The 12,563-nt window shown below is 39.9% G+C and overlaps 1 protein-coding gene across 1 annotated transcript; it reads left to right on the forward strand.

Moving 5' to 3' along the window:
* The first annotated feature begins 11,248 nt into the window (after positions 1-11,248).
* LOC118831519 (eukaryotic translation initiation factor 5A-1-like) lies at positions 11,249-11,765 on the forward strand. Its single transcript, XM_036738890.1, has one exon. It carries the CDS (start codon positions 11,275-11,277, stop codon positions 11,737-11,739), a length of 465 nt encoding a protein of 154 aa, XP_036594785.1. The 5' UTR covers positions 11,249-11,274; the 3' UTR covers positions 11,740-11,765.
* The last annotated feature ends 798 nt before the right edge of the window (positions 11,766-12,563 follow it).

The following is a 12,563-nucleotide window of genomic DNA, read 5'->3' on the forward strand; positions in this document are numbered from 1 at the left end:
CCTTTGCCTAAGCAAAGGACCTGATCTTACGGACAATGAACGGGGTGGGAGCCGAAAGATGGTGAAGGACTCCGTTTATTATTTCAGCAAGCAGCACATTTATATCTTTAGTGACGTAGGCACATTCTTTGGTTAAGTGGGTGAAGAACATTTAAAACTCAATACACCTGGGTCCTAGGACCGCCCCGACTCCACCTACTCTCCTCCCCTTCTCTTCCTGCGCTAACCCGAAGCTCCCTGCGGGCAGGTAGTCCAGGCAAAGAACCGGAAGTTCCATGTGCTCTGGCAAGCCAGGCAGAGAACTGGAAGTTCCATGTTCTCAGGCAGGTCCAGGCAAAGACCTGGAATTGCCAGGGAGGCAACAAAGGCGAGACCCCTCCTCCTGACTCCACCCATATCTCAAAGCCCTGAGTTTATCTCAGCAGGCCCCTGGGCCTGGAGGTCTGAGGAGGACAGGGCTTAGCTCTAACGCAGCCCGCAACAGGATGATATCTAAAAAAATAAAATTAAGTTGTGAGAGAGGACTATATTGGAGAAGGGAAAGGCAGAAATAGAATGGGGTAAATTATCTCATATAAAAGTGACAAGAAAAAGCATTTCTGTTGGAGGGAAAAGGGGGCAGGTGAGGAGGAATGAGTGAATCTTGTTCTCATTGTATTTGACTTAAGGAGAGAATAACATACACACTCAATTGGGTATCTTACCCTATAGGAAAGTAGGAGAGAAGTTGATAAAGGGGGCAATGATAAAAGGCAGGGCAGATTGGGGGAAGGGGTAGTCAAAAGTAAACGCTTTTGAAAAGGTACAGGGCCAAGGGAGAAAAGTGAATAAAGGGGGACAGGATAGAATGGAGGGAAATATAGCTAGTATTTCATGACATGACTAATATGGAAGTGTTTTGCATAATGTTACATGTGTGCCCTCTATTGAATTGTTTGTCTTCTCAATGAAGAGGGAGGGCAGGGAGGGAAGAAGGGAGAGAATTTAGAATTTAAAGTTCTGAAAACAAATGTTTTAAAAAAGTTGTTTTTACATGCAACTGGGAAATAAGATATACAGGCCATAGGGTATAGAAATTTATCTTGCCCTATATGAAAGTAAGGGGAAAGGGAATGAGGGAGAGGGAAAAAGGTGATAGAAGGGAAGGCAGACTGGGGAAAGGGTCAATCAGAATATATGCCATCTTAGGGTTTGTGCGAGGGTAGAAATGAGGAGAAAATTTGTAACTCAAAATCTTGTGGAAATCAATGTTGAAAACTAAAAATATTAAATAAGAAAAGATTTGCCATTTTGGGTAGACTCTTAAAGAAACTAAACACTTGTATAAAGCATGTGGGCCAAATTGAATCTGAGCCCTTTCATAGAAACAAGATGGATCTTCTGCACAGAAAGACTGAAGGAGGCATCTTGGAGTGGCCACATAGTATGGGGTGACTAGAGGATGCCATGAACCAAGAGAATGGGATCTTAGATAGGATCAAGGGTTGGAAGTAGCCAAAGGGGTTCCAATGTTAACAGAAAATAGAGGCCAAGATAGGTTAAGTTTAGCAGAGAATTGAGCATAGTGATAATGAAAGGCTTATAACCTCAGGTGAACACTAGATCAAGTGGGAAGGTTCAAGGAGAGTAATGTTCAAGGGTGTTCCCTGTACCCCTTCAGTCATAGTGGCAGAGGAGAAATGAGGGTATATTCAAAAGATATCACAAAGGAAAAATTGATTGACCTTGCTAACAGCTTGGAAAAGGGGGTAGGGTGGTTAGAAATGGGGGGTGGGGGTCTAGGATGACTCTAGGTTGCAAGCCTAGGTGACTGGGAGGATGAAGGAATCAGACTATACCAGGAGCAGTCATGATCGCAGTGAAAATACTGATGAATAAATTAACTGGAAGTCATGGTGACATATTTATGCAGTCACTGCTGGTATTTCAAAATGTTTGTTCATAGCAGGAAATTACTGAGGTTTTTGCTTCTAATGCTATTTGCATAATTAGCAACCTAAAATGTTAACTTTATTGCTAAGTTTAACATTTTTGATGATTACTCATATCATTTGGGGCTGTTATATTACCCTACTGAGGACTTAAATGATAGCTTATCTTACCTTGAATGTTTAGGCATGTTTAATTTACAGGAGAAATATAAATGTCTCATTTTGCTTTGTGGTACAAATAGATGAATAAGTGATTTTCTACAGGAAGTAAAAACAAATACATAATTCCCCTCTGAATTAATTATACATCAAGGTAAAAGAGGAACTATAGTAAGGAAGAGATTGAATTGGGACTGGGCCTGTGATTTATTTGGCAAAGGGAACTTCCAGTGAAAAAATTCCCTCTGCCAATGCAGATAAACAACTGTGGTACTGAGACAGTAAATTATTTCCCCCGGACCAGATAGTCATATGTGTAAGAATGAAAAATTAAACCCAAGTCTTCCTGTCTCTGACACCATTGTTTTACTACACGTCAGGAAAAAAAAATAGATTGCTGAAGTTAATACTGAACAAAATTTTGCTTATCAAGCCATAGTAATGATATTGGAAATGTCTGGTAAGCTGGGAAGAATTTTTGAATTGAAAGAATTGAAAAAAGTACATTCATCATGCTATGTAGCTTTGAAGCAACAAATGTTTTCAAAATCCTCAGTAGATCTCTTATGATGTTCAGCAAAGTGTGTAATTCAATCAGCTATTTAAGAAATGTTTTGTAACATTGAGGATGTCAGTCAATCAGTCAGTAAGTATTTGATATATCCCTACTTTACCAGCCACTATTCTAACAGATGAGTGCAAAGAAAGATAATGGGAAGACAACATGCAAACAATTAAATACAAAAAAGCTACAAAGGTTAAATAAGAAATAATCTATTGAAGAAAAGAACTAAAATGAAGAAGAATTGGATAAAGGCTTCTATAAAACATTATATTTTAAATCAGATTCAATTTATTATTAAGGAAATTTCCCTCCTTCTGGCACACCAGAGAACAACTGCATCTTCTCTGGCAATGGCAAATAGACACCCTTGGCTTAATGTTGGAACAGCTGTAACTAGAACAGGAGCCTAAATTCAGTGGCAACTTCCAAGTCAGCTCTCTTAATGTCCATATTGCTTTTAATTCTTAACATTGATTTTATGACCAGTACACATTCAACATAAAGTGAACATTGACAACATTAAGTGAATTCACCCTGTTTATACTGAAAATAATCTTGCTTCTCTGATCACTTATGCCCCAGATTCCTAAACTATTGTAGTTATAGCCACCGAACTACTAACTACAGACTAAGTGCTACTCCTAAATCATGAGAGATTGTTCCCAATCCAGATCCTAGATTGTTCAATCTGGATGTTAGAAGATGTAGAGATAGAGAGCGCAGGGTTCTCAGTTGTTGTCAGTCTTGCTACTGGTTATTCTCTCTTTGAGTCCCATTCACTTATGTTTTGCAATTTGCTTTTTGGGACAGTTCTAAAAAGTCATATTTTCACCTCTCTAAATCTTGGAGAAAAATCTCACACAAGAAGTTCTACATGTGAACAGTATCATGGGTCCTTTGTGCTTTCATGTTTCCAAATTCTAGTAATTAGGCCTTTGCCCTGTGGATTGTGATCAATGCTCATCTTTATATTCCCTCTTCTTTGTAACTGAATCCTCTACTCAATACTATGTTCAAAAATGTATGAGAGAGAAATGCAGCAAGACACCTGAATAAGTCTTGCAGCTTTCAAAAAGATATAAAAGAACAACAAAAATGAAGGGAGAAAAAAGTATTGACAAGGAAAATTGTACAGGAAAAAATATGAGAGGCAGAGAAATGAATAAACAATACAAAAAGACCAAAATATGATAGATAAATATTTGAAAGGAAAGGAAAGTTATACCAAAATGTCAGAAGAAAAAAATATTATGGGAAACATCAAGATCTTACAATTGTAAAATCTTTCACTGTGATTTGTAAGATTAATAAAATAAGTACATGAAGAAATTATGCTAGAAATTGAGAGAAATTAGAGGTCTCAAAGAAGATTTTAAAAAAAGGCAATTAAGCAGCTACATAAAGCAATATATTATAAAGAATAGACAGGAACAGATGGGTTCAAATCTTGCTTTTGACACATACTGGCTATCTTACCTGGGGCAAGACACTTAATTTCTCAGAACCCCACATAACTCATTAAGACTACAATTTGCACATGGCTAATATGGAAATATGTTTTACATGACTGCACATTTATAATCTATAGCAAATTGCTCACTTTCTCAAGGAGGGGTTAAGGGAGGGAGGGGGAAAGAGAATTTGGGACTTGAAATTTAAAAAAATAAATGTTAAAATTGTTTTTACATGTAGTTGAGAAAAAAAATAAACTAAATATATTACTTCAGAAACAGAACAGAGGACCAACAAATATTACCTTCAGGGACCTGCTACAGGAATTTTAAACTATGATGAATGAAAAACATGAAAGACAGAGTTTCTGGGTTATTAATAGCCAATTTATTAATTAGTTCAGCAAGTATTAAGTTGATGGCCAGTGGTTTCTCTTGGTAACCAAAGACCAAAAGAAGACTAGAACTTTTAATATACTTTCAGTAAAGGGGGTGCCACTGAGAGGTGAAAATCAACACTGATTGGTGAACAATTAATAAGTCTTCATATCCTCCTGCTGAGAATTAGGCTTGATCATGAGACTCAGCTTCTTCTGGCAGTCTGGATGGAGGAATACATCTCTACCCAGACCACTCTGGTTGGTTTTTTCCCTCATGAGCTGGGTCACCCTAAACTTTAATGGAGGGGAACAAGGACATGGGCTTATTATGTCAGGCCAAGAATTCACCTAGATAAAATTCCATTTATACTCCAAATAGAAGTGAGGTCTCCTATTTGGGTGGGGTCCTTCCCAAGACTGAGGAGTATGTACCTCAAGGATTAGGGCAATCTCTTGTATCAGCCATGCTCTTCAGAGACTGACTGACTGACTTACTGGGGCTATTCTCTAAATCAGGAAATAAAATAAGTTAAAACTTAACCTTGATTTAATAATTGATTTTAAAAATAATAGAAAAATAATTTCTCTCAAAAAAATAAAAAATTTGAAGAAAGGGGGCAGAGCCAAGACGGTGGCATGAAAACAGACCCACAAAATGACAGAATAAACCAAGTCTCCAGCCCAAGACAACATGGATGGTTGCCGAGAAGTGTCTATTGCACCGTGTTGGAGCTGAGCACAGCCCAGTGTGGGCCCTCCTGGAAGAGACTGGGCTGGCATGGACAGAGCGGCCCTCAGGGCACTGAATCACTGGAAGCTGTGGCAGTTTCCAGACTTCTCAACCCACAAACACCAAAGACAACTGAGCAGGTCAGTGGGAAAACTGTTGGACCTGGGTGAGAGAAGTATGCAGTCTGGCCCCAGCCCTGGGACAGCAGAGGCAGCTGCAGCAGTGGCAACAGCAGCAGTGGGGGCTGCCTCCACAGCTCCAGGCACACAGAAATGGGAGGAATCAGGTGGCTGATTAGAGAGGTAGTGCAAGGATCTCTTTACTGGTGCTGAAGTGGGATTATCTTGCTTTGCTCTGCTTAGATCTGGGTCACATCTGGGTTGTGGTCCTTGGGAGAAGAGGACTGCCACTGTGGCAGAGCTCATGGTGGATGTGGACAGGGAGACCTCTTAGTAGTTACATGGCAGAAAAGAGTGCTTGAGATCACTCACAGACCAGAGCACAGGCTAGGAAAGGAGTATCATAGAAGTAGCTCTGAAAAGAGCAGTATGAAACCCCTGAAGCTTGGGACAAAGCACTCTCCACTCTGAAAGCAGTCATACCCTAACAAAAAGCTCAAAAGTGAAGTAATTGGCTGGGAAAATAAGCAAGCAGAGTGAAAGGACTCAGACAATAGAATCTTTCTTTGGTGACAAAGAAAGTCAAAACAGACAGCCACAAGAAGTCAACAAAGTCAAAGATCCTGCATCAAAAGCCTCCAAGAAAAATATAAATTGGTTGCCCACCATGGAAGAGCTCAAAAATGAGTTTGAAAATCAAGTAAGAGAAGTATAGCAAAAACTGGGAAGAGGAATGAGAGTGATGCAAGAAAATCATGAAAAACAAATCAATGACTTACTAAAGGTAACCCCCCAAAATACTGAAGAAAATAACACCTTAAAAATAAACTCACCCAAATGCAAAAGAGCTCCAAAAAGCTAATGAGGAGAAGAATGACTTAAAAGGCAAAATTAGCCAAATGGAAAAGAAGGTGGTAAAGTATAAGAAGCCAAGAAAGTCTTCCAGAAAGAAAAACTGGAAACATAGCAAGGGGAAAGGTCAAGAAAGATGAAGACTAATGAAAGGGTGCTAGATTTGATACTGCGTTAAATGTATACTTTACCACATACATACAAATTTTATGATAATAATCTAAATATACATAACTCAGTAAGAACATTGGTAGAGAATAGGAAAGTTATTTACAAGTCAGCTCACACAGTTTATTTGAAAATGTAGATAGTCTAAAACATTCTACTATTTATCATTTATTGATTATTAAAAATATTTCATTCAGGAGAGCAAAATACAAGTCAACCAAGAAACATTTATTATGTACCTCCTATGAGACAGGCTCTGTATAAAACATTGGGGAAGAAAAGGAGGCATAACATATTCCCTGTCTTCAAGGATCTCACAATCTAATAGAGAAGACAATGAGAAAGCAATATGTAGAAGCAAGCTGTATACAAGATCAATAAGAAATAATTTTAAAATGGAATATACTAGAATTAAGAGGGATCAGGAAAGGTTTCCTCCTGAAAATAGGATTTTATTTGGGACTTGAAGGAAGCCAGGGAACTCAGGAGGCAAAAAAGCTTCTCTCTCAATGATCTGTCTTATTTCCATACACCAAAGTTACTCAGAATTCCTTGAAAAATACTAAGAAATGTCATATTTTATGACTTTCAGATGATTAATATTAAATGGGGCATAAAACAGGGAGATGTGCACTTGTTTTCTTGTCAGAGATACATTACAGAGTCCAACCTGAACAGGAATCCCATATAGATGGAGAAGGATGTACTAGAAGATTCTAAAGAAAAATTGTTACCCAGATTATTACATGTGATTATTACATAGTGATAATCATTTAATATCATTTGAATCTCAGTAAGGGCTAGAGCCTGAACCAATTAATCAGAAGAAGCCTCTCAGTCTGACAAATATTTCCTTCTCTGGGTAAACTCCAAGAATGCCTCTTCCTGTGTCAACAAGGCCAGAAGGAGCTGACTAAGAGCATTTTTTGTGGCCAAGGATGAGAACTTTAACCCAACACACTATCTTGAATAATGGGGCTTTTCTTATCATATGGCATGTTAAACACAGATATTCTGGGTTGTATTTTCAATTGACATTTTGTTAACTCTCCTATCTTGTATTTGCAACCTATTCAATTAAGAAAATTATTTTCTCAAACTATGGTTATGGAGATCATAAATTTGAGTGACATAGACATCATGAATTGGGATTGTTCTAAAATGTATTTAAGCCTTCTCATTCCTTTTATCAGACAGTCAGATTTTATCTGGCTCTGTGTATACATGTATCTGCTAGCTTTAAGGGAATAAAACAATGTGAATTTGTATATCACCTAGCCTGTTTGCCTCTTTTAACCAAACTTCCAGGTTGGCAATGACTTATGTCTGACTGTATGTGTAATTGTGTGTGTGTGTGTGTGTGTGTGTGTGTGTGTTTGTATGTGTATGTATGCAGGTGGGGTGGGATGGGGTAGGAGGGTGGGTGTATGAATAATTATAAGGTCTGTACTGTAATTTCATTGATATAGGAGATTTCTGCATTTGTAGAGAAAGAGAGCAGCAATGACTTGAATATGATTTTTAAAAATAAAAATTAGAAGATGCATTAATTAGGAAAAAAAAGACTATGGAAATAGAAAATAAAACTAAAACCTGGTTCTCTGAAAATAACAAAATTAAGAAAAAATGTAAAAAACAAAAATACAAATAAACAAGGAGAAATAAGTCTACCATTCAGTCAATAAACATTTAAGTACTTATTATGTACTGTAGGGAGTTAGTGCCGACCCTGGGGCTGCTCGGACCCTAGCGCTTGGCCTGTTTCCTGGGTAAAACCAGACAGGCTTAGCAGCGGTTGGAATGGTAGGTGCCCGGAGGAAAGACTTCCGTCCCTAGCAGCCCCTCTAACAGCCCCCCTCCTGCTCTGATAGCCATCCTTTCTCATGCAGGCAGAGTCCATTCATCAAGGACTCACAAGTCCAGTAGGAGGAACACAGCTGGCCACTACCTAATGCTCTTGAACCAGTGCCTAACACAAACATGCTTTAATTAATGGGAACTTCTTTGATACTTTACAAGGGCATCCTGCCCCGTGCCTCACATAGCTCATACACCTCTGATATCAGCTGGCTACATGCCTAAGCCTTCCCATGCCTCCATAGATACTGTAGGACAGCACCCCGTTCTGTTCCCATACTCCTATGGAAACCACCTTACCACAACCCTAGTTTTCCCATACGCTTATAGGCAATATAGTTTATAATAATCCAGATTCTTCCCACCAGATATCGCTACTTACATCTAAGCACATTCCTTCTTTCCCATGCCTTCATCCCCTTGAACACCTGCTTCTGCTTATGTAGTGCAAAAACCTATAAATATGGATAATGGCTTCCAATAAATCGGAGTTATAACCATCTTTGCTCCCACCTCATCATTGCGTACTGAGATAGGGCAACTTGCTGGTCAAGACCCTAACAATGTACTAAGCACTCGAGATTCAGAAAGCTGCAAAAGAGTCTGTGACCTTAAGGAGCTCACAGTCTAATACATACAAACAATTTATGTAAAGGACAAATTGGAAATAATTGAAAGAGAGAGGGCAGTAGAATTAAAAGGACTCAAAAAAGGCTTTCTAATACAAGATGGGATTTTAGTTCAGCCTTAAAGAAGAAAGACACACACACACACAAACAGAGAGAGAGAGAGAGAGAGAGAGAGAGAGAGAGACAGAGAGAGAGAGACAGAGAGAGACAGAGACAGAGACAGAGACAGATGGAGACAGAGAAAGAGACAGACTCAGAGAGAAGCAGCAACATTGAGAAATGGACAGAAATTGAGAGAGAGAGAGAGAGAAAGAGACAGAGAGAGAGAGAGAGGGAGAGAGTCAGAGAGAGGATGAAAGATGAGAGATAGAGTTGTTAGACACCTGTGGGCAGTACTAGACCAGACATTGTACCAAGTGAAAAAGTCCCTGATCCACAGGGAATAACAGACAACAGCAAATCACCATCTTTATTATTAGACAATGGTGATGTCTGGTACAGAGGAAGAAACTTGGGAAACAAATAGAAAATTGAAAGTGCTAATTATTCTCCCCTTTCTATAGTTTCCAGACTGAGCCAAGTGGCTAGAGAAATGGGTTAAGAACAATACTAGGATGAAGACCATGAATTTCTCTCCTCTTAAAAAAATAGTCATGGGTTCAGTTGGCAAGATTCCTGCTATAGTCTTGAGTGTTATAGGTAAGTGGAAGAAATAGAAGGAAATGAGGGTTGTGGTAGAAGATTAATGAAAAGAAACTATATTCCTTTAAAATAATGTCCTCCTTCCATCCCACAGTGGAATCAAATTACCCATAATACTCTTAAATTTGCCTTTAGGACATTTTACTGCTTTTCATCACAGACAATGTAAATACCAGGATTTCTTTTATTTTGGAAGAAGTATAGTTAAAATTAGATAGTAGACAGATAACAGGAGTGACAAAGGGCACTTGAGAGGAATTCACATGTATATAACAGCAGGAAGACTGGGTAAGAGTGTCAAAGGAATTTAAGGACATGTAGATTTTGTGTCATTGAACAGTTTATAGCACTATGTATTAAGAAGATGACCTCTAATGAGGAAATAGGCTCAGGATGGATAAAGGACTCAATAATAAAGTTCTGAATACACTGTGGGGAACAATTCTAATGAAGAAGAAAAGTTAGAGTTGCATGAGAACAGTATGGATATACATAGTAATCATCATATAACATATTTGTAAAATATAACGACAAAAATTAGAATCAAGAGCAGGTTAAATGATGAGAAAAATAGTGGCTCATTGTGTTGTAAGAATAATTTTGGGAATTCTAGACAAGGAGACAGAACATAGACAAATAGACAGGGAGAGAAAGAGAGACAGAAGCAGAAAAAGACAGATAGAGACAGAGATAAGGGGACACAGAGAGATCATTTATCTATGCATATTTGCACAAGACATAGCATGTCAGTGAAAAAGAGAGCTGGCCTTAACATCAGGAAGACATGGGTTCAAATCCTACCTTGGACACGTGCCTTCTGGGTGACCTTGTGTAACTTGCATCAGTGAACCTCTTAGTGTTTTTGGAAACTCTAACATTATAAATTAAAGAGAAAGTACCAAGCTGCATTTATAAATATTCCTTTTAGCTACCCTAATATTGAGAAAGGTCTCATGAATTACAAACATCGTCTTTCCATGAAGGAATGTAAATAAAAGAGTTTAACTTTAGTGAGTCCCTTATGATTTCTCTTTCTTGTTTATCTTTTCATGCTTCTTTTGATTCTTTGAAAGTCAGATTTTCTATTCAGCTCTGATCTTTTTATCAACAATTCTTGAAAGCCCTCTATTTTATTAAAAATCCACATTTTGCCTTGGAGCATTATACTCAGTTTTGCTGGGTATGTGATTCTTAGTTTTAATCCTAGCTCCTTTGAACTCTGGAGTATTATATTCCAAGGCCTTCGATCCATTAATGTAGAAGCCACTAGATCTTTTGTCATCCTGATTGTGTTTCCACAATGCTCAAATTGTTTCTTTCTGGCCGTTTGCAGTATTTTTTTTCCTTGACCTGGGAATTCTGGAATTTGGCTACAGTGTCTCTGGGAGTTTTCTTTTTGGGATATTTTTCAAGAGGTGATCTGTGGATTCTTTCTGGTTCTAGAATATCAGGGCAATTTTCCTTGATAATTTTTTGAAAGATGAGATCTAGGTTCTTTTTTTGATCATGGCTTTTAGGTAGTCCAAAAATTTTTAAATGATCTCTCATGGCTTGGTTGGTCAGTGGGGAGCCAGCGCCTGCGCACTAGGACCCGTGTGCAGCAGCAGCGGCCGCGGTAGCAGTAGCGGCGGCGGCGGCGGTGGCGCCGGTGGTGGTAGTAGGCTTGGCGGTAGCGGTTGAGCTTGCGGCGGGCGGACGGGGGTCTAGTCGTTGGAATAGAAGTCTCTCAAAATGGCAGATGACCTGGACTTCGAGACGGGGGATGCAGGGGCATCAGCTACCTTTCCCATGCAGTGCTCTGCCTTGCGCAAGAATGGCTTTGTGGCGCTCAAAGGCCGGCCCTGTAAGATAGTTGAGATGTCCACCTCCAAGACTGGAAAGCATGGCCATGCCAAGGTTCATCTGGTTGGTATCGATATCTTTACTGGGAAGAAATATGAAGATATCTGCCCTTCAACCCACAACATGGATGTGCCCAATATCAAGAGAAATGATTTCCAGCTGATTGGGATTCAGGATGGCTACCTGTCACTGCTCCAGGACAGTGGGGAGGTAAGGGAGGACCTTCGTTTACCTGAGGGTGACCTTGGCAAGGAGATTGAGCAGAAGTATGATTGTGGAGAAGAGATCCTGATAACGGTGCTGTCAGCCATGACAGAGGAAGCAGCTGTTGCAATCAAGGCCATGGCAAAGTAACTGGCCCCCAGGGTGGTGGTGGCTGCAGCAGCGGCAGCGATGGGCACCTGAAGAGGCCTTCCCTCTCCTCCCCAGCCTGGTCAGGCTTTGGCCCCACCCTGGCTGGACGCCTACTCTATTTCTTTGATGTTTTATTTTGTTTTTTTTTCTCTCAATCCGGGGAGCTCCCCCCACACCCACCCCATTAGTCAAGCCCTATCCCCCCCAACCCCTTGGACAAGATGGGGGCAGAGCCTTGGTAAAACTGCCCCCTTCTCTCCCCCACCTCACACTACAGCCCTGGTGGGGGAGAGGGGATGGGGGCTCCTTGAGATTTAGTTTTTTTCTTTTTTATTATTCAATCTGGAAGCAGAAAGCTGTGGATTCTGGATTCTGGCAAAAATCCTCTGCCCCCTCTCCCTACCTATCCTGTCTGGCCCCCTGGTTCCCTATACCTCACCTAGCACCACTCCCTCCTCCAACAGGGGACCAGACCCCCCCCATCTGCCTGTATCTTTCCCCCAAATCTCCCTAGTGGGAGAAGGGACAGGAGTGGGGAGGGGCTCTATTCCCCTCCTCAGGCATCCAGGAGGGCCCCTAGCACCCATGGGCCCTACCCCTCCTTGCGGTTTTCTCCCTGACACATTTGTTAAAAATCAAACCTGAATAAAACTACAAGTTTAATATGAAAAAAAATGATCTCTCATGTATCTATTCTCCAGGTCAGTGATTTTTCCAATGAGATATTTCACATTGTCTTCCACTTTTTCATTCCTTTGGTTCTGTTTTATACTATCTTGGTTTCTCATAAAGTCACTAGCTTCCACTTGCTCCAATCTAATTTT

The sequence above is a fragment of the Trichosurus vulpecula genome, chromosome 1 (genome assembly GCF_011100635.1).
Source record: "Trichosurus vulpecula isolate mTriVul1 chromosome 1, mTriVul1.pri, whole genome shotgun sequence".
NCBI lineage: Eukaryota > Metazoa > Chordata > Mammalia > Diprotodontia > Phalangeridae > Trichosurus > Trichosurus vulpecula.